Below are 20,299 nucleotides of genomic sequence, written 5' to 3' on the forward strand. Positions count from 1 at the left end.
TTTGAAAAATTGTTTATGACGTGTCCATGCGTATTGTAGGAACTACCTCCTTCGAGAGTCAAAACCAAAAATTAAGCGTGAATTAGCAAGACTCTTGGGTATACGCATCTTGGTTGACTTGGCTGCGATCATCATTAATTCATTAGACTGGTTATAGAACAAAATATCGTCATATTTTATGTAGTTCTTAAATATCCACCGCGAAGTTGGAAGTGAAATTGGTAATGTATAGATTCATGATTTTCAGAGAATTAAAATTTGTTTGTACGCACAGTCTGGATTTCTGAAATGCGTATTGTATGCATACACTATCAGGTCCCATGAGTGATTTCAAATACAACGTATAATCTAAGCAGTGTAATTACTTTCCGAATGGATACGCTTGAAAATAAAACAACAATCTACGCAAATATGGAGGGAGGCACCGTTTACAGATAATAGTTACGTTGCGCCGAGTGTAGAGCGAGAAGGGGTCCAACTAGTAGTTCCAGATATAGAGTAGACACACGTTTTCCCGATCCTCCGGGTGATGATACCGTTGATGGTGACAGTTGCATCTTTTGACGTCGCCATATGTATGAACACTTCAGGCCATTCGACATTCATTTATGTAAATGTTCATTTTATGTGTAGTTTAATGTTAATTTCAGGCGCAGATCTAGGGGGTCTTAAAGGTCTTCTGGAAGACCCTCAAAATTTCTAAGTGCCCTCAATACATTTTGCTCGCAAAACAATTTCATGACTCATAATGCAGGAAATGGCTTCAAATCAGTGCTGGAATCTCAAAATTTTTCTGGCGGGACCTCAGCCCCCGGAAGGGCTTCGCGCTGAAGCAGTGTTAACCTCCGCGCTGCGCTCGGCGTGTTATCAGTGCCCTTTTCTTTAATGTATGCCCCTAGAATACTGAGAAGACCCTCAGATTCACCCCAAGATCCGCCCCTGAATTTTAAGTTGTTGTGGACACTTTCATATTCATTAATGATTTCTTTGCTAAGCTGTAAGCTCTATTGGAAACCATACAATAAATGACAACATTTCATCCATCATCGGTTCGATGAAGCGCTATTTCCTCGTCCGACGGTCTGGCGATACACACGGATATTGGAAGTCGATTCCCACCTGACTGACGACCTCTTCCTCCAGCTCCTCGGTCTGGTCGTATGTAGACCGACATCCATCTTTGCAGTACCAGACAGGTTGCCAGCCAGTATACGTATATAATAATAGACATTGCTAAAGATTGCACGTACATCGAATAACTGAAAATACCATGGGACCATCAATTACAGCCAACATTATTGCTAAATTGATGCTCTAGAATAATTAGTTTTCGTCTGCCGGGTCCATCTAAAAAATACTTATTATCATTTAGATGCAAATGAATACAAATAGACGGTGATTATGCAGTCAATACTGCATACACCATCATACACCACACGTATTTATTTTCGTATGTGTAATTATAATCTGTATGGTAAATTAATAATGTTTTTGTATGTCTATGATGAATTATTTATTGTGTGCTGGAATTTGATTTGCTGAAATTCACTTCCTTCATTGTCGGGAAATTGGAATCTGATGGCATCTTGAGTTTGCTAATGGTTACAATCTCTTATCTGGGAGAGAGCTTGGAGGAGCCCGGCAGAGGGCTTTCAGAGAGCCAGTTGGGCACCTCGGGCAATACGTTAGGAACTCTGCGACTGTGTTTCCATTGATCTACAAAAATAGACGATTAAATCGGATTTAACAAGTTCTAGGTACACTTGTGACACATTCTGCGCTCTCCAATTCGCCCGAAGCGTCAATAATTTCAGTTTTGTGTGTTTGGTAAATGGCGTCGATGGCCACCCCGGTGTAAATATTCAAGTCAAATGTTTACAGCACTGCTACTCCTTTTGAATAACGATCAGGACCTCGTGCATTTTCCGTTTATATAATTGTTTGTGTAATAGACCTTTTACGTAGTGCTGTGTAAAATCATCCAATACCTGTCAGAATAATTACTCCGAAGTATGCAAAGTAGTACACGGTAGAACAATCCGTCGCGCTCTAGAAATTATAATATACCTCAACACAAATCTCATTTACAACTGCCCAAGTTCGTTATTGCTAATGCGTTTGGAATCATGTAGGGGTTACAAAATTCAAATTTTATGCGAACGTAATTAATGAATGATTCCAAACTGTAAACGTCATGAGCAATAACGAACTTGGGCAGTTGTAAATGAGATTTGTGTTGAGGAATATTATATATACACATTAAGCATTGGCCCCCTCCTAATGCGTACGTAATAAATAAATGACCCCTTTGCCAATTTGGCCCGGGCCAAATCGTGTCCGTGTGATCGCGGCTTTTGTCATATTTGCGCGATAGTTTTCTCGGTTCGAAGATGGTGAACGAATGATCGTTCAAAACGCATTTCAGGTCGTGATATGTAGCTGGGAGATCACGGTACGTTGAATGAATAATTGTTTTTATAGAACTTTCGGTACTGGTAATGTCTTGAAGAGTAAATATTTACGAGCTGTCCAGAACTAACTGTCGGTCTTGTCGTGATAGAACGCGATATTCAACGCTTTAAATGACCAAAATGCGGAAACTCATTAACGAATTGGTTTGCCCCGTAAATGAATATAATTGTATTATTCATGAATTCGTCTGCGGCGATGCTAACAGGTACCATGTGCGGTGTATAATTAAAGTTATACACCCCGGTATATATGAATACGTCCGCGGTATAATGGACTGTCTTACCCGTGAGAAAAATGCGCATATATTCAAATTGAAGTGCTGAGTGTCTTATTCATGAGCGTCATGTCTCGGGCTGTTACACGATTGTATTCGAGTGAAAATATACCGTCGAAGCACCACCCACACGAGAATATGTATTTCTTATGCTAAACGAGTAACTCCTCGCATAACTGATTAATAGTTCAGAATAGATGGGGTTTTTATTATCATTTCGAAATGTTATGAGGGGGCAACTACTTGATAAATGTCAACACTGATAAATGTCACATACTTTTTCTTTCAACGGTCACGCACGACATAAAACTTCTGTTATGACTGTCGTGAACTGATGTAAATCTCAGTGTAAACCCACAGTTACTTCTGTAAAAACAGTTTATTGCCTTACAGTTTCGAGGTTCAAACTAAACCTCATCATCAGAGGAACAAAAAATACAATTGAATTTATGTTCCTCTGATGATGAGGTTTAGTTTGAACCGCGAAACTGTAAGGCATAAACTGTTTTTACAGAAGTAACTGTGGGTTTTATTCGTTAACATACTGTTATATTCGTATACATTACATCTATTTTAACCGAGTTCTCAATGGTTTAAAAATCAACTAACTGTTACTCAAGTATTTTTCTAAATGCGATCATGAAGTAACCGGGTTTCTAATTTTCTGGGATATGTACATGGCTTCAACTATGTGCCTCAAGAAGCGGGTCGCCCAGTTCGTCCATTGTCTCACTCATTCATTCAAAGATTCGTAGACGAGCCGTGCAATAAAATAAGTTAACCTACAAAGTTCTACTCGTCTCGCTGTATTTATTCTACACCCGGTTAACGCGGCTCCTCTACGAATCATTTATTCAGCTAATCTTAGGAACGACACGAGTAGAAACATACGTATCGATTCGACCGTCGAAAAAAATTTAGCCGGCGATATTCGTTCGATTTCTCGTAATATAAATCGTTCTTCCCAACGCACTCTATCACGCACACACACGGAATTATTATATCAATCTTGCTGCAAAGTGCGACGGCCGTAAAACCGATATGAGATTTTGATTAACTTCCGGTGTGAAACAGCTGATCACTGTGTATACACGAGTGCTTTTAGATTGCCACGGTACGTACGTCGCCTCTCAATCTATACATCAGCGGTATTCCAAATACTCAGAAAAATACTTCATCTATATAGAGTAGTTGTATTCAGACAAAGAGCAGACTCCGCCCCAGCCGGATAACCGTTCAAGTCGGATCGTATTGAAAAGCTATCTATGAAATACATATCATCCAACTCGGATATCGCTACTGTTGAGACCTCCTGTTAATCCGAGGGAATCTCATGTGGTGCAGCCACGGAAGTAAGCGAGGACCCGGAACCAACCACTTACAAAAATGACGACGATTCATCAACTTTAGACTGGAACTGAAGCTGATATTTATCATACCACACTCGTGCAATGAGTGGTCGGAGTTGTAAGATTCTATTCTTCACAACCCAGGCGAACGCAAATCATTTATTCGCTTTCCCGGCAAGAAAACCAATGTATAAAATTGATCTTGTGCCAGTAATAGGAAATAGATAAATCGATAGGATGTCTGATCGGCTCAGCGGTAATGTACAAGCTCCCGGCTGCTGTGCTCATACAACGGCCGTTCTCAGTGTAAATTCATGATCGGGTTTGTATACGCCATTAGCGACACGACGGCTAGGACGGACCCTGACAAAATCCAATCAATTATACGACCCACCGCCATGTGAATTCTGAATTAGCGTTTTATAATCAGAGGCGGATTGTTCTCTTCTCGATAGGGGGTAGGCTGTGTACATAAACCAAATTTTCTTATTCATATTGCAGAGAAAACACGACAAAATGCCGGGTCATATTATTTACATTCCATCGCCACTTGATCGTTCCTCGTCGCTCTCCGTCGTCCCGACCCGGTACCAAACATTCAGCCGTTGTAAACCGTGATACGATATACACATACTTGCCACAGGCGGCTCTTTCCGAGAAAATTTCCCAGGCATTTCTATTTCAACTTAAATGTCAAAACTAGTCCGCCTCAACGCAAATATATCACAAACCCTGTCCGCCGAACAAATAATCACCCTCGTTCGGCAATTGTTGAATACATAACAGAGACATGATCAAGTTTAGTACTTTCATTATGACAGACTTTACCGCTGTCCTAGAAATTTAGTCCAAAAACCAAAGAATGCCATTCGCTGTGTACTTTTTATTTTTGGTGTTATCGCGCTAGACTTGAAAAACCACCTCTCGCCTACAAAACTGAAAGACTCCACAATTCGTAATTTTTGACATATAAAAGATCTTTTTATTTTCAACTTTTAATTACAGTCTGTGAGAGATATCAACTACCATATATATATATAATATTTGTCAAACTTAGCCGAAATTTATTTTTCCGTAACATTCCATTAACAATTAGAAACACAAAGATGTTTTACTACTTTTCAATCGGAGAAACTACCGTCCGCAGGTACCTCGCACCCACGCACTGACACACGCAGCATTGTCTACACATACATGTAAGCTGCCCTAGAACAAGTTAGTTTGTGGTAAGTAAATAATGATAATATTCATAATAATAGTAGTAGTAGTAGTTATGATATAGTAATCGTTGATATTCTATTATTCTATCGACAATAATTTTGCACAACACGAATCAGTAGTTTCTATATCGTTCTACTGATTTAGTATTAAGGAATAGCCACCGAAAGAGAAGAGAGATGCGAATAATAACGAAATCTCTCTCCCTTTATAAGGACTTCAATCACGATATCGTCATCAACCACACAAATTTATGATTATCATCATCACCATCATCATCATCATTATCTGAGATCAACCAGCAATCGTACACAATAGACCATAATACAATGTGCAAGCTATATGTATACGCAGTATTGAGTGAGAATGAAATGTGTGGGCGTGCGCCGTTACTTCTAAAAGCGATTGATTTATATTTGGCCACCATATTAACACTGACTGCAATGTACATGAACCTATATACATGTATGTATATGACATACTGACCATAGAGAAATAAACATATAACAATGTATCGATAAAGTGCAACTAACAAAAACTATCTTCGATAGTAGTTAGATCCATGTGAAACGGTTTAAAATCGTCGGCCAAAATGCTCGCTTCAGCCAGCAATTATCTGAACTACTATATTCTCACTGTTGTTTGTTTGTTTAAGACACTCTAGTATTATGCCAAAATCAATACGTATAATTGGAGGAATGTTTCCAGTAGACCCTGGCCAGATGGACCTATGATGAGCTTAATTGTCGTCGCTGAAGAGTTAATAATACAGTAGAACCCGCTTAATAATTCGCATCATTTGGAACCAAGAAAATTCATCCGGTTTACGCGAAATCCGGATTTCAAGTCATTTACTCGTATATCGATGAACAAACGGATTATAAACATCATCCGGATTAAGCGGTTTTGACTGTTTATAAACTCAAGCGCACCTGCCAGCTTGGTTAAAACCCTCAGTACTATTGCCAGCTTCGAACATTTAGACCATTTAGACGTAGTTAGTTTTGTGTATTTGATTTGGAGCCGGAACGATCATTCAATGATATTTACTGGCAGACACATGTCTAACACAAATATGCAGCCACTAATACTAGATATTTCAAAGAAATGCCATTTAAGGTGTTTGCCTAGTCACAGAGATGATATATGCTAACATTGAACCAAATTTACAAGTGCCATCTCTAGTAAATATCCCTAAATCTCCAACTGAACTTGACACGGACAAGAAAACACAAAAAAGTTCATATGTCGTCCTTCTATTTTTAGCCCAATCATTGTCAATACATGAACAATGATTCTTGCATCGCGAGCAGTGAACAAACCTGAGTTAGGCATGTGACAGTGGATACTTCGCCTGGTTTGCAGACAAGCAGTTTCTCCGTACGCCAAACAATTGTCAAAGAATTCATCATCAATAGTCTTAACTATCAATTAGCTCGAACATCGTTCGTAAATGATTAAAATTTGGAAACTGATGGTGAAACGTGTTTGACGCAGTAATAGTCTCTTCTAAATGTATTTCAAACATCGATAGTTAAAACCAGAGAAAGGGAAAACGATAGAGATAGATAAATCTAAAATTAAGAGTTTAGTTAAGTACACACACAGTAAAATGATAAGAGGAGAATTGTTCAACCTAACTAAGGGAAAAAAAGAGGAAACAGCCAGTTAGTCAGACGAGTAGTGATTTTCGATGAAAGCCAAATGATACGTAGTAAGAAGTAAATAAGCAGCTAACAAGACACTTTAAAATCAATGGACGAACACGAATTCAGATACATTCCAAAAAGGTACTGAACAAAACGAGTCTCACCTCAAATGGTAGGTAACGAAAAATCAACGCAGTAATTTCGATAAGCTATCAATTTGTTAAAGTCGAATATTTTCGCTATCAAACGGTGCACATATGTCTAATGCTCTATCGCACACATCTTAATAACTAACTGCAATATTACAGTTTCCTATGTATAACACCGCAAGAGAGCAAAGATAAAGCTCATAGTTTACAGCTAACATCACACGGCTAGATAAAACGCTTTCATCGATGGATTGATTGTTAAATATCGATTTACAGCTAATATTTCGATAATGATTATTATAATGAATATAAATTAGCAAATCATACACATTTGATCAGTACACAGTTTTACAATATGGAATGTTAAAACCAGGTGGTTCTACTAAACTATTATCAAAAGTACACACGGCAGTCGGCGGATATTCTATTAGTAAATATCGCCGGTTAAAACCAAACGTGGCTAGGATCGATCGACATGCCAGTCATAAGAACGAACGAATGAACAACAACAGGTAGAGGAAGGGGATCGGACTCGGCGAAGAAATTAACGAAAATAACGTCTGGCGAAGTAATGATGATTACCCATTTACAATTATATTATCATCGCACACGCTCCCAGAGAGGCAGAAACACGAGATCAATAGAACGAAACCTACGCGCATATTATATCGTATGTGCTGATGATGTCTTTCACGGCCGTATAGCAACGGCTTTCCCCTTTAGAAAAACTAAGCTTCGTGCCTTTAGATTAGCCCGAGCATGGTCGTCGATGGTATCCAGTATTCATTCCCCCAGGGTATATCTTACTCAACATCACCAAAACATTTTCAGTGCATATCAAACATAATCAACCGGACCGACATCAAATGATCTAGGATTAATCAATTAACAATAACTAAACATATCACATTTAAGTGCTATAATAGGTCGCAATCAAGAATTATGGCATCAAATATCGTAAAAATCACTTTTCAGAAATGTTCAATCTTTTTTTTTCCCCATACAGGAGGATGTTGTGAGTAAACAAATGTTCTCTAATGCTATGTACATCATCCTCTCAGTACATGTAGTTGGGTAAAGCGTTAGGTCTTAATCAACGTTTCAACCATGCAAAATACGACTTTAAAGTCCGCGTGCACACGACAAACCGGTTAACATATTCATCTCCGCTAACAACAATATCTTACATACATTGTCGACATACACAACGCAGGAACCTCGTTTTGGTAAAATTTGACGCGGTGAAAACACCTCGGCTACTATAATTCGAAACATCGCCTCCAGAGAATTATACGTAGAGCAGACAAAGAACGAGGTTCAACTCGATATCTCTCTCTCTCTCTCAAAATCAATTAGTTAACCGTTTAGCTATATCGCACATCCGAAGCAGTATATAAACAATGTATGCAAGTCTTAACATCACGTAGTTTTTTATTATTCAATTAAAATTATTAAATCGCTAAATGATACATACACATATACAGATAATGTCATCATTCATCAATTGCCATATTATATCTTGTTGACACGAAGTAGTAGTAGTAGTATTTAACAATATTCACATTTTCAATCGATTAAGACATTCAGTGATATATTATTCATCAATTTTTTTTCTTTTCGGTTAAAAAAAAAGCCAATCAAAAAACACCGATTAATCATAATAATAATAATGTGTTAATAATTATCATCGTTGGTACTGCGACGTCGTCGTTCTCGGTCAGTTGTCATCTTACGCGCGAAAAACGACGACGACGACATTTTTCGGCGAGAATTTAAAAAAGACTCGTCTTTCGAACATTCATCGGTATAGCGTCACCAGTTAGCGATATTATTCTACGTTAAGATACAACAATGACACTCATCCCTCTAAACAGACAACTCAGAATTGATGATAATGCGTTTTTTGTTTCATGCTATTTCACTAGTGTATATATATATGTATAGATGTAAAATGGTTATTATTATCATATTTACCATTGTTAATTATGATTATTATCTGTAAGTTGAAACTCCCGATTCATACGTACTCTTAAGGGATACTTTTCATATACAAGACGATTAACGCTATTTATTCCTACAATCGTACTTTTCAAGAGCGAAGTTGGCAGAGAACGCTGCTGGAATTCGGTGCGCTGCTAAACGATTTTTAAAAACGATGCAAAATATCGAAATAACTACTTCAATAATAAGATGTTGTAAAACGCAATTGTGGCCAGTTCGCCGTACTAAGTACGTCGGGCGAACGCGCACGCCGTTCGACGACAACATGTTGCCGTCGTTTCACAGCGTACAGGCCAACGATTCAGACACAAGATATTTCTCTGCACATGATGGCGACTATTTTTTTCGATGCGATTTATGAGAACAGACAGAGCCGTTTACGCGACTTGTTTTTTTGATATGGACAGACTACTGGAGATATTCAGTCTCGTACCAGAGAAGTTTTCACATATTTTCTTCTTTTTAAATTAGCCATTATATTCATATTCATACGCTTATGTATATATGTCTCACGACTATCAATCGTGATTGCACGAGCGTTGGAGTGTGTTGTGTGTGAATCAACGTCACTATTATGTACAAATAACAACCAAATATCTTCGTTTATCATCACCATCATATTTTATACACTTTGTATAGAACGTAAATATCTACAGCATATTTATATATTTATATGGGGGCAGCGGCATTATTGAGCGCGCGCATGTGTGTGTATTTTGAATTTCCTCAAGAATGAACAATACAATTGCCACAAAGCGTGACGCTAGATTCTGTAGCCAAAAATTTAATAGGGAAAACTCCTGTTTCATTGAACCAACTATTGAAGTGGTAATGCTATCAATTAGTAAGGTGGGATTTATATCATCGATTCGAATCACTATTATTACATCTCGTTGATTATACCTAAATTTATATATATATATATATATATATCGAGTGACTTTTCAACTAAATTCTAAATTCAAACAACGCTACCACCGTTTCTGGATACTCGACCTTCCGAGGTCACCGCGCGTGTTTTAACGAGTTGTTAATATATATCGCGTTAAAGAGGATGACGATTATTTTCGTGTGGCTTTTTCTTTTAAAGTACGGACGATAAAACGTACAACAACCAAAATGGATGGATGCAACTACAGCGAAAAAACATAGTTGTTATACATACCACATATACATATATATATATATATATATATACCCAGTGACATCGGTGGTCGTGTGTCGACAGGGTGGATGGAACACAGTCTTATAAACTAGTCAATTCCAAACGTTCTAGTGCGTAACAATAATTCCACGCAGCGAATTGAACACCAGAACGCGCGGCGTCCATACAGTTATTCAGGCGTTCAGAGACGAGTCTTCTCGATCTTAATCCGCGCACGGTTTTTGTCAATAATATTTGATTCAGCGTCGAAGATCACTCAAGAATTTACGCAAAGTAACGTACAAGTATGTGCATGTTAATCGACTGTTTAAAATGGAGCGACCGAGTTGTTTTTCCGGATGGTGCACGTTAACATAAATTCAGCGTATTCCCCGTTGCTCCACAGGAGTATATACATATATATATATAAATATGTATACATCTACATCAACTCCAACTCGTATATTACATGATGACCGACGATAATCGCGACGACGTTGACGACGACAGGCCTTCCACACGCTGGTTAACACGTAACGTGTGTCTGCACTGAACTACTTAGTTGCACTATGTTTAATCTCTTGCATTGCATATTGTGTTATATGAATCCGATTCCCTGAAATCCGGTTTTCGTCGCTGTTGTTTCGCGTGTGTTTCTCCCCGCCAACGACTTTATGAAGGCCGGCCATTTCTCGTTGATCGAACTCACGCACGCGCAATTTAACGTATTTTTTTTTTTAATATTTGATAATTAATAAGGTTTAACGCACACATACACACACAATCTCTAGTAGTAGGTCTCAGTTTCTATGAAACCGCCGGGGTTTCGACGTAACACGAACTTACGGCATTCGTCGTAAATGAAGATAGACAAAGAGAAAGGAAGGGCAGGCAACCACCAGGTGAATCTGTAAAACAAGAGAATGATACCAATAAATCTCCGCACATCTCATAGCAGATAAAGCCTGGGTCCCATACAGATCAGTCCCTCATGGATATGAGTCTTCAAGAAGGAAATTTCAAATAATTGACCGCATCACTCACATATCCCAAATCTAGCAGACCTCTCTTAAATCAGTTCTGTTTATTTCGGTAAACGATTATTTCAGTGGTTTTGTAACAAATTTTTCAAAAATCTTTTGCACTACTAAATTTGGTTTCTTATTTGGTAGTCTATTGTGCAACTAAACGCTTTAAATTGCCTATTTCCCAAAACTGATGTTCTATGTCAAAAAGAGTTATGGGCATTTTGCTCAAATCAAAGAAGCTCCTTTAAAAGCATTTTCAATATAGAAGACGTTTTTAAAGAATCAAGGAGCCATACGGACCTTAACAAATATCAAGTAAGGGAATTTTACGATTGCGCCGAAACACCTACCTAAGCGGGTACATACGTAGACCCTTATCCAAACCAGGGCAATAACACAAGAACGCGGCCAGAACTGTCTCGAAGATAAGGCCGAATGTCATGTGGTGGTTCTTGAATCCTTGTTGGAACAGAGAGTTACGTCTTGTTTTGCAGATGATCAGATCGGCCCACTGCACGATGACGATCGACACGAAGAAGGATGTATGACAGGTATACTCCAATGTCTTACGTTGGTGATACGTCTGTTAACGAAGAATATGTCGACAGTCAGCATGCGATAACAATCTATTCCATTACGTGGATAACTCGAGCGGAGATAAACTTACCCATTCCTGTCCGTACGAGTCCTCCAGATCATTGATACCGCGCGCGTCCCATTCCTTACGAATACCGAACAGACGCGACGGCCAGAATCCGTTCTCGCACATGATGACGAAGTAGACGAAGAAGCCGGCGGCCGCCTGGATCATACCGATCTGACCGTACGCCATACCGATCAAACGATGGTTGACGAGCTTGTCGTGCAACGGGTCACGCGGCTTCCTCTTCATAATGTCGCTCTCGGCGAATTCGTAAGCCAAAGAAATAGCCGGAACCTAAAAACATTCATTTACAAAAGTATTTGAATGCATAGCCGAAACCTACAAAATCGAATACCAGTAAAATTTAATGCAGTCATTAACAATTACACATACCATGTCAGTACCCAAATCAATACACAGAATGGTGATCGTTCCGAGAGGCAGAGGTACGTCGGCCAAGATGAACAGCAAGAACGGACTGATCTCGGGAATGTTACTGGTCAATGTGTACGCGATCGACTTCTTCAAGTTGTCAAAAATCAGACGACCCTCTTCGACACCGGTGACGATGGAGGCGAAGTTGTCGTCCAACAAGATCATGTCGGCGGCCTGTTTACTGACGTCGCTACCGGCGATACCCATAGCAACACCTACAATACACAACAATGAATATTTAGCGACGATCTAGGGGATACAGCCCACCCCTTTTTTTCGGCAGAGTCACTTAGACTTTCTACCCAAGACTGTTAAGAAACTGGTGAAATTGTGAACATATTTCAGGAAAGTGCTCAGAATGCATCTATTTTTTTCAAAATTTTCTGGAGGAGCATGTGCGCGCCCCCTATTTCGTAAAGCTAGATCCGCCCCTGATACGAAGCGCAAGTGAAGTTGCACATCTACTCACCGATATCTGCCTTCTTCAAAGCTGGAGAATCGTTTACACCATCACCGGTGACGGCGACGATCGATCCCTGTCGTTGACAACCTTCGACGATGATCAGTTTCTGTTGCGGCGATGTTCGAGCGAACACGATTTCGGTGTGATTTCGCAATACGTCGTCGATCTGGGCCGGGGTCATGTCGCGCAAGTCGCTTCCATGAACGACGCAAGCCTTCGCATCTCTGTCAAATAAGTACATCATTTTAAAATTCAGTCGACAAAAAAAGGAAGGATTATTAAGTCTTCGGGTATACAATGAATCGGGCAATTAGAAGTAATCTTGTTTAAGGAATCGAAAACATTTATAACGCAATAGCGGCTGATCTTAATGGGATCATATGCTCATACCTCGGGTTGACTTCACTGACGGGGATTCCTAGACGGGCAGCGATGTCTTCAACAGTTTCATTGCCCTCGGAGATGATACCAACGCCTTTAGCGATGGCCTTAGCGGTGATGGGATGATCACCGGTGACCATGATAACCTTGATACCGGCGCTACGGCACTTTCCGACGGCGTCGGGCACGGCGGCCCTCGGAGGATCGATCATCGACATCAAACCGACGAAACGTAATCCGGTCAGCGGGAAGTTAACCTCATCAGGGTCGAACGGATAACCGTCGGGGTAATCAGCTCGCGGCAGTACGTAATCACAGAAACCTACCAATTGAATCAAAATATTAAATTCATTTGAACTATTCATCGGTTAACTCGGTATGAATGATGTCATTAGACGCGATACGTACCTAGTACACGTTCTCCCAAACCTCCCAATTCCATGTAAGCGACGTTGAAAGTATCTCTCCATTTCTCGTCAAGAGCGATGTCCTTGCCATCCATAAGGATCGTCGAACACCTGTCCAAAATACGTTCAGGGGCACCTTTCATCACGAGGAGATAGCCATCGACGTCCTTAGTCTCGTGAATTGAAACCTATCAAACGAACATTACGAGATTAGCTTTCATTAGCGCGCATACCTTTCTTTAATTGAGAGTGGCATCATTTAACAGTCAGAATGGAACTTACTTGATATTTGTTGGTCGAGTTGAATGGAATTTCACTGACTTTCTTGTTCGTCTCGCGATATTCACTGACATGGCCGATGGAAAGTTCAACGCATTTCAACAGAGCAGATTCCGAAGCATCACCGTTGCACTCTCTAAAATATGTAGGTGTGTACATTGTATATATTTGTTATAATTGCCTTATTAACTAGTGTCCCTATAGATTGGTAATTCCTCGATATAAGGAGTTTTCACGCAGAAAATTTTCAAATTTGGAGTAGTGTGTATGCATCACTACCATATGCCCATTGCCATAGATTCCAGCAGACCATTATTTCAGATGTTTTGTAAGGAAATTTAATACACAACCATAACTTAGTTTCTAATTTGGTAACGCCCTAATTGGGAGAAAAAATTCCAGGTCCCACATTGTATCGATTTACTAACATTCCTGAACTACTCGAACACTAATAGAGAGTAAACTAAACTACGAAGAACAAACCTTTTCAATACGGGCACGCCTTCCTGTCCAACCTTGAAACTAGCTCGATTACACAACATAGCAATACGCGCAAGGGCATTCCAGCTCTGGTTATCTTTGTCATAAGTAGCATCTGAAATGTAAGGTTTCCAAAATGTTAACTGCACTGTTTTCTGAATTAACGACAATCAGCACCGAAACGAGCGACATTTCTAACTGGATACGTACTGGACTGGTCGTCGCTTGTGTCGGCTTCAACGATCCTGTTATCGAACCACATATGAGCGACGGTCATTCGATTCTGAGTAAGCGTTCCGGTTTTGTCCGAGCAAATTGTCGACGTCGACCCAAGAGTTTCCACAGCTTCCAAGTTCTTCACCAAACAATTCTTCGATGCCATACGTTTAGCCGTCAATGTCAAGCAGACCTTAAATCAAAAACGTTTATATACAATTACCAAGCCTATATCGCGTGTTATTGGATTTCAGTCCACAGTTGATAATAACTATTAGTTATCATCCACAGATCCAAGATACATAAGTCTAATGACTGATGCCATTCAATGACCATAACAATGATTAAAAGGATAAGCCCACATGATACTCAAGACCTTGAATTGACCCACTCCCATTTCAAAACTTTTCAGGGCCGCTATGAATTCGCAATCATATTTTAAGCTAATTATGAATGTCAAAAACTTACAGTAACAGTAGCCAGCAGACCTTCGGGCACGTTAGCGACGATGATACCGATCAAGAAGATGACGGCATCGAGCCAATAATAGCCGAGGATGAAAGCGATGACGAAAAATGAAACTCCGAGGAACACGGCCACGCCGGTGATAATGTGAATGAAATGCGCAATTTCTCGCGCGATCGGGGTTTCTCCCATTTCAAGACCGGATGCCAAGTTAGCGATACGTCCCATGACAGTTTTGTCACCAGTCTTGACAACAATACCCGTACATGTTCCTGCAAGACAAAATACGAAAAAAATTTCCTCATTTACTCGCCGATAAGCATACAATGGACATGTAGAAGAAATTGAGGAATAAATCTGCCACTAAAATTCATCGCTACTGAAAAAGAGATGAAAATCAATGACACGAAAAATCGAGTCTCACCTTCAACAGCGTTCGTCGAGAAGAATGCCAAATTCCTCGTCTCCAGCGGATTCTCATTCGTGAAGTCCGGCGTACGGACCTGCGGTTCGGACTCTCCGGTCAACGACGAGTTGTCGACTTTAAAACTACTGGCACTTATAACGCGAATATCGGCCGGCACGCGGTCGCCGAATTTCACCTCGATGATGTCACCGACGACAAGGTCTTCGGCGCGGATGTTTATTTTTTCTCCGTTTCGAATCACCAGGGCGAACTGAAACGCCGAGAAAATTGAAGCCATTGAGCAATTGAGAATCTCACCGCTCGGTTTAATGAATGACGAATATCTTTAATTATAAACAATTTAAGTTATTGAGCAACGACCATGTACAATACACAACAGCTAGCGAATCGGTCAAATTCAATAGATATAACGGACAAGAAGCGCACAGCAAGCACGACAACAGTTTTATAGAGCAGAGCCATGAATAGCAATTTTTCTATCTATCATCGATATATGGATCATTTCTAGAATCATATATATTTTCATTTGGGGAATACAAAGTGGAATAGGAGCCATGTTGAAAATGCTGAGCTATTAAATCATAGCTTCGATCGCATATTTATCCTATTTGCTACTTGAAAAAGTTATGCCGAACAACAGATGCACGCGATACTTTTTTATGCAAATCAACAAGGCCACACATTATATGCATTAAAAATACTTGAAATACTGATAAGTTTGAACAGTGGCATAATGGGAACCGATGGCAACGGTTCCATAGCCTCGTGCGTAGGCAGATGCACACGTAGCAATGAATCATAGTATAGAGGTGCATGCACAGAATGTTTGACAGCCATTCAATTGATTTCAATAATCATAAGGAAATATCAATTCTATAACTACTAGAGATGTCGAGCGGTCTGCGACGAGAGGAAGAGAACCTGAAAAAAATGTCCGGTCCATCCGGCTGACACTCTTCACAAATGGCTTCTCGAAAAGCCTGTACTAGACGATTTGCCCTACCTGCGGTACCATCGATTTGAACGATTCCATGATTTTAGAACTCTTAGCTTCTTGATAGTACGAAAAGCAACCCGTGACAACAACTACAGCCGTTAAAACAATACCTAGATAAAGCTGAAAAAAGCAACAAGAGGCGACGGAATAAAAATCAAACGTATGTATATATTAACAGAGTTACACCATCTAAGGGTTAGCCGCTAATGATGCATAAATTCGAGACAAGATCACCCATTTCCGCGAAAAAAAAACCAACCATACATGTAAGATCTAATGAACGGAAGTCTCATAGTGCTAGTGAAGGAAGGTAGTAAGTGATTTTGACCGGTAATGAACTAGATGTTTGGGTCTCGCAACAACTATTAAGTGTATACGGGATACGACCGTGAATGAGACTTCTTAAAAAATCTTAACACGCTTGATCGGCTTAAGATTTTACAAAAGAGAGATAGATTCAATTTTTAGCTTGCCCCAATTTCGAGGCGTGAAGCACCTGAAAACGTGTGTCTATCTGCTCCCCGTCGCGCTAGAAGAGGTCGATTATATAAATGATATGAAGAGATATTCATGCACCATGCTGCCGCACAAATAATGAGCTAATAAGCATGGATTTGGGTGATCAGCAGTCCCTGGCAAGCACGGTGACATCATCATTGCCCGCTCGCTTTATTACGTACTTGCGGTACCATGTCTTTAAACGACTCCATTATGCGCGAGCTTTTAGCCTCTTGATAATAAGAGAAACAGCCCGTGACGACCACCACGGCCGTCAACACGATACCTAAGTATAGCTGTAACGTGAATTATATTCATTTATTACGAGAACCCTTCACTTGTGACCTTGGACGTCTCAGTGTTCTCCATAACAGGTTTTAGAGGGATGGCCACCTTTGTCATTTTTTTATATCCGCCCCTCTGAAAGTCACCCACCCTTAAAAAATATCTGCTGCGCCTACCACAGCAGATATCAATATTCTACCAATGCTGATAATTGCTTCGAAATATGTAAAAATGTGTAAAATTGAAGACAACACCGAAGTTATGCGTCAATTTTCTGAAGTTTTTTTTTTTTGGGGGGGGGCGGGGGGATTGAAAGTCTTGTTACTTCAGCAGCTACTATGTCAGAAACAATGATTGCAGTTCCTTTAAAATTTAAGTTTTAAAATCTAATAGTTCCAAAGTTGTCGGTGTATATCTTAATTTATCTGACATTTTTGGGGTGTTTTCCGTTTTCAGCATTCTGGTTACAACTTGACATACATGTTCATGCCAACTTGACTCCATATCTCTCTGCTTGACCCTAATTTAACGTAACTGACACATTCAGATATCATTCCAAATGATTAAAACTTACTTTTCAGACATGCATAAAATTAATAACCTTTAGACACTACGTAACTAATTTCACTTTATCACTGATAGATATCATATCATATTCTATTTAGTTCATAAGATTAAGATTAACAGTGATGATAAATTATTTATATGCAGAAACATATTCAATCTAAAAATATTGTGATGTTTTCCATGCAAAATGGTAGGATATAGTGTCTTATCTGACTAAGCAAACGGCACCACGGTGGCAGCCATTGACTTAATTATTCAGTTCAATTCGCCCACAACCACAATTATCATCAATCCCTGAATATATCTTTTTATTCAGCATACCAGTTTGATAGATAGTTAAATTGAATCAAGTTTCAGAAAAATACACATTATCTGGTATCATAACAAGTAATTTTTGGAATATGTAAATCAGACAGATTTTGCCTTCACTTGGCAACGCCATTTTTGGACAAATTATTAGTTCCTTGCAGCCCAAGGTACGTCATCACACAAGACAACAATCTGCAGATGTTGTATCTAAACTGAGTATCAACCTGTTTCAGAATGTTGTGAATGCAGCTGTCACTATCTATTTTCATTTTCATTCCCCCCACTTCCATTTTAATTGATACAGGGTCTGTGGCATAGGGTCAACTCATTCCGCTACAGCGCTCACAATAGACCAAAATCTGGATGAATCAGTACAAATGAACCGTATGGATTTTCCTAAAAAGAAGTTTAGACATTGTATTTGTAGCGTTTTCTCGAGAGATTATTGAATAATACTTACATTGTCGCCTGCCGGGTCGTCGCTAGTGCTAGCTTGAATTGAATAAGCTATAAAACACAGAATGGCACCTATCCACAGTAGTAAACTGAAACCGCCAAATAACTGTTTACAAAACTTCACCCATTCGGGCGTTGTTTTCGGAGGTGTAAGTTGATTTGGACCATCGCGTTCATAGATTTCCTTCGCTTTCTCCGGAGTCAACCCCTGCCAAAACGAAACACAAACAATTTATCCATCATTTTGACAAAAAAATTATCAATCGATTTATCTTTGTAACAATTAGCTGCATACCATTTTTGGATCGCTAACACCAGTCATGGCATATAATTCTTCAAGGGGTATCCTGTGTTCATCCTAAATTAAAAAATTCAAAAAAAAATTTCATCTCAGTGTCAATCCAACAAACTGGTTCATTCGGATTTCTTAATTTAAGGAGTTTTTTCGTACCATTTCCAACTCCTGTTTGAGGGAGTCCATCTTCTGTTTTTTCTCATCATTGGACTTCTTCCCAAAAAACCTCTTCTTCTTACCACCCGCTGCAGACTTGTCATTTTCGTTGACCGCAAAGCGGTAGCTATCTTCACGGGGCTATAGGAAATTAGCAATAACTGTCATTAGTCTAAAGGTATCATGAATGCTATTACAGGCATGTTGGACCTAGAATTTCTAACCATTAAAATCATTATTTTCCAAAGATATTATTACGTACATTTTCCAATGTTATTTTCCACAAGAAAGGTGAGGAAAAGGTTAAGTTAATGACTTGCAATTCCATAGGCATGAACATGTTGGCTTTTATTTAGTGGCAAATAATAATAATTAACTATGTTTCTATAAAGTCTATTCATTCGTTATAAAATCTTAATTAACTCTTCTGATTTATAATAGAAGATATATCATAAACCAGTAATTCTAATGCTTATCATGTCTGATTAATACTTCCAGTGTTAGAGAAGTGAATTACCACCCCCAACCAATCAATAATAATCTATTTATTCCCGAATCCCGGCAACCATTTATTATACTACATCTATTTAACAAGGCAAATCGCAATTAGATTTTACCTATCTCAAGAATAATCAGCATAGGAAATACATAAATGCGAACATGTAAGAAGTTTGCGAGGTACACATTTTCGACCAACGAATATCTTAACATTAAATACAACACGTGAAAATGGCCGATCCACACACACCGACCGGGCGCCATGTTGAAAATCAACTTTGCAAAAATTTCCACGACTTCATAGCGATAATTATCTAGATTTCCACATCGGAGCATCCAGATTTCGACATCTAAATTTACAGCGAATATTCACCGACAAATCGAACGCAAATTCGATGCGATTAATCGCGTTTAAACGCTATTTTTTACGCAAAACTCACCTCGTCCTTGCCTTTCACTTTTCCGGACGCCATCTTGAGTTAAGGGGCGGTCTAAGACAATGACGTCATTGGTCACGTGAAGCGCATGCCTCGACAAGCCGCCGCTAAAATCTCGCGGGATTCTCGTTCAGTTCTCGCGCGCGATGTAACACAAAGTTTTGCACTCCACCTATATACACCCATACCCTGAATAATTAACCTCGGAAAGAAATACTACTCAGTGCAAGATTGTTGATTACACAAATTTTATAAAAATCTATGCAGCCATTTTTATCAATGGGAAGCAAATTCTTCAAAATATAATCATAGAAGAAAAGG

General features: G+C 39.3%; 1 protein-coding gene across 3 annotated transcripts; it reads right to left on the reverse strand.

The window, feature by feature from the left end:
• Positions 1–1,458: 1,458 nt before the first annotated feature.
• LOC141906701 (sodium/potassium-transporting ATPase subunit alpha-like) lies at positions 1,459–20,031 on the reverse strand. Of its 3 annotated transcripts, XR_012619394.1 has the most exons (18): positions 19,982–20,031; positions 19,044–19,184; positions 18,888–18,950; positions 18,597–18,800; positions 16,484–16,597; positions 15,478–15,730; positions 15,057–15,325; positions 14,583–14,781; positions 14,376–14,487; positions 13,896–14,028; positions 13,615–13,801; positions 13,216–13,528; positions 12,832–13,049; positions 12,321–12,577; positions 11,952–12,221; positions 11,635–11,867; positions 10,278–11,164; positions 1,459–1,716 (listed from the first exon to the last, which is right to left on the reverse strand). XR_012619394.1 is itself a non-coding variant. In XM_074795996.1 (17 exons), the coding sequence occupies exons 1-17, from the start codon at positions 20,012–20,014 to the stop codon at positions 11,044–11,046; spliced, it is 3,120 nt and encodes a 1,039-aa protein (XP_074652097.1). In that variant the 5' UTR covers positions 20,015–20,031; the 3' UTR covers positions 5,049–11,043. The 3 variants fall into 3 exon arrangements, 2 of the variants coding, with proteins under 2 accessions (XP_074652097.1, XP_074652098.1); XM_074795996.1 differs by lacking the exon at positions 1,459–1,716 and having other exon boundaries at positions 5,049–11,164; XM_074795997.1 differs by lacking the exons at positions 1,459–1,716; positions 16,484–16,597 and adding an exon at positions 17,158–17,271 and having other exon boundaries at positions 5,049–11,164.
• Positions 20,032–20,299: the final 268 nt, after the last annotated feature.

This window comes from Tubulanus polymorphus, chromosome 6 (assembly GCF_964204645.1).
Source record: "Tubulanus polymorphus chromosome 6, tnTubPoly1.2, whole genome shotgun sequence".
In the NCBI taxonomy this organism is placed as follows: Eukaryota; Metazoa; Nemertea; class Palaeonemertea; order Tubulaniformes; family Tubulanidae; genus Tubulanus; species Tubulanus polymorphus.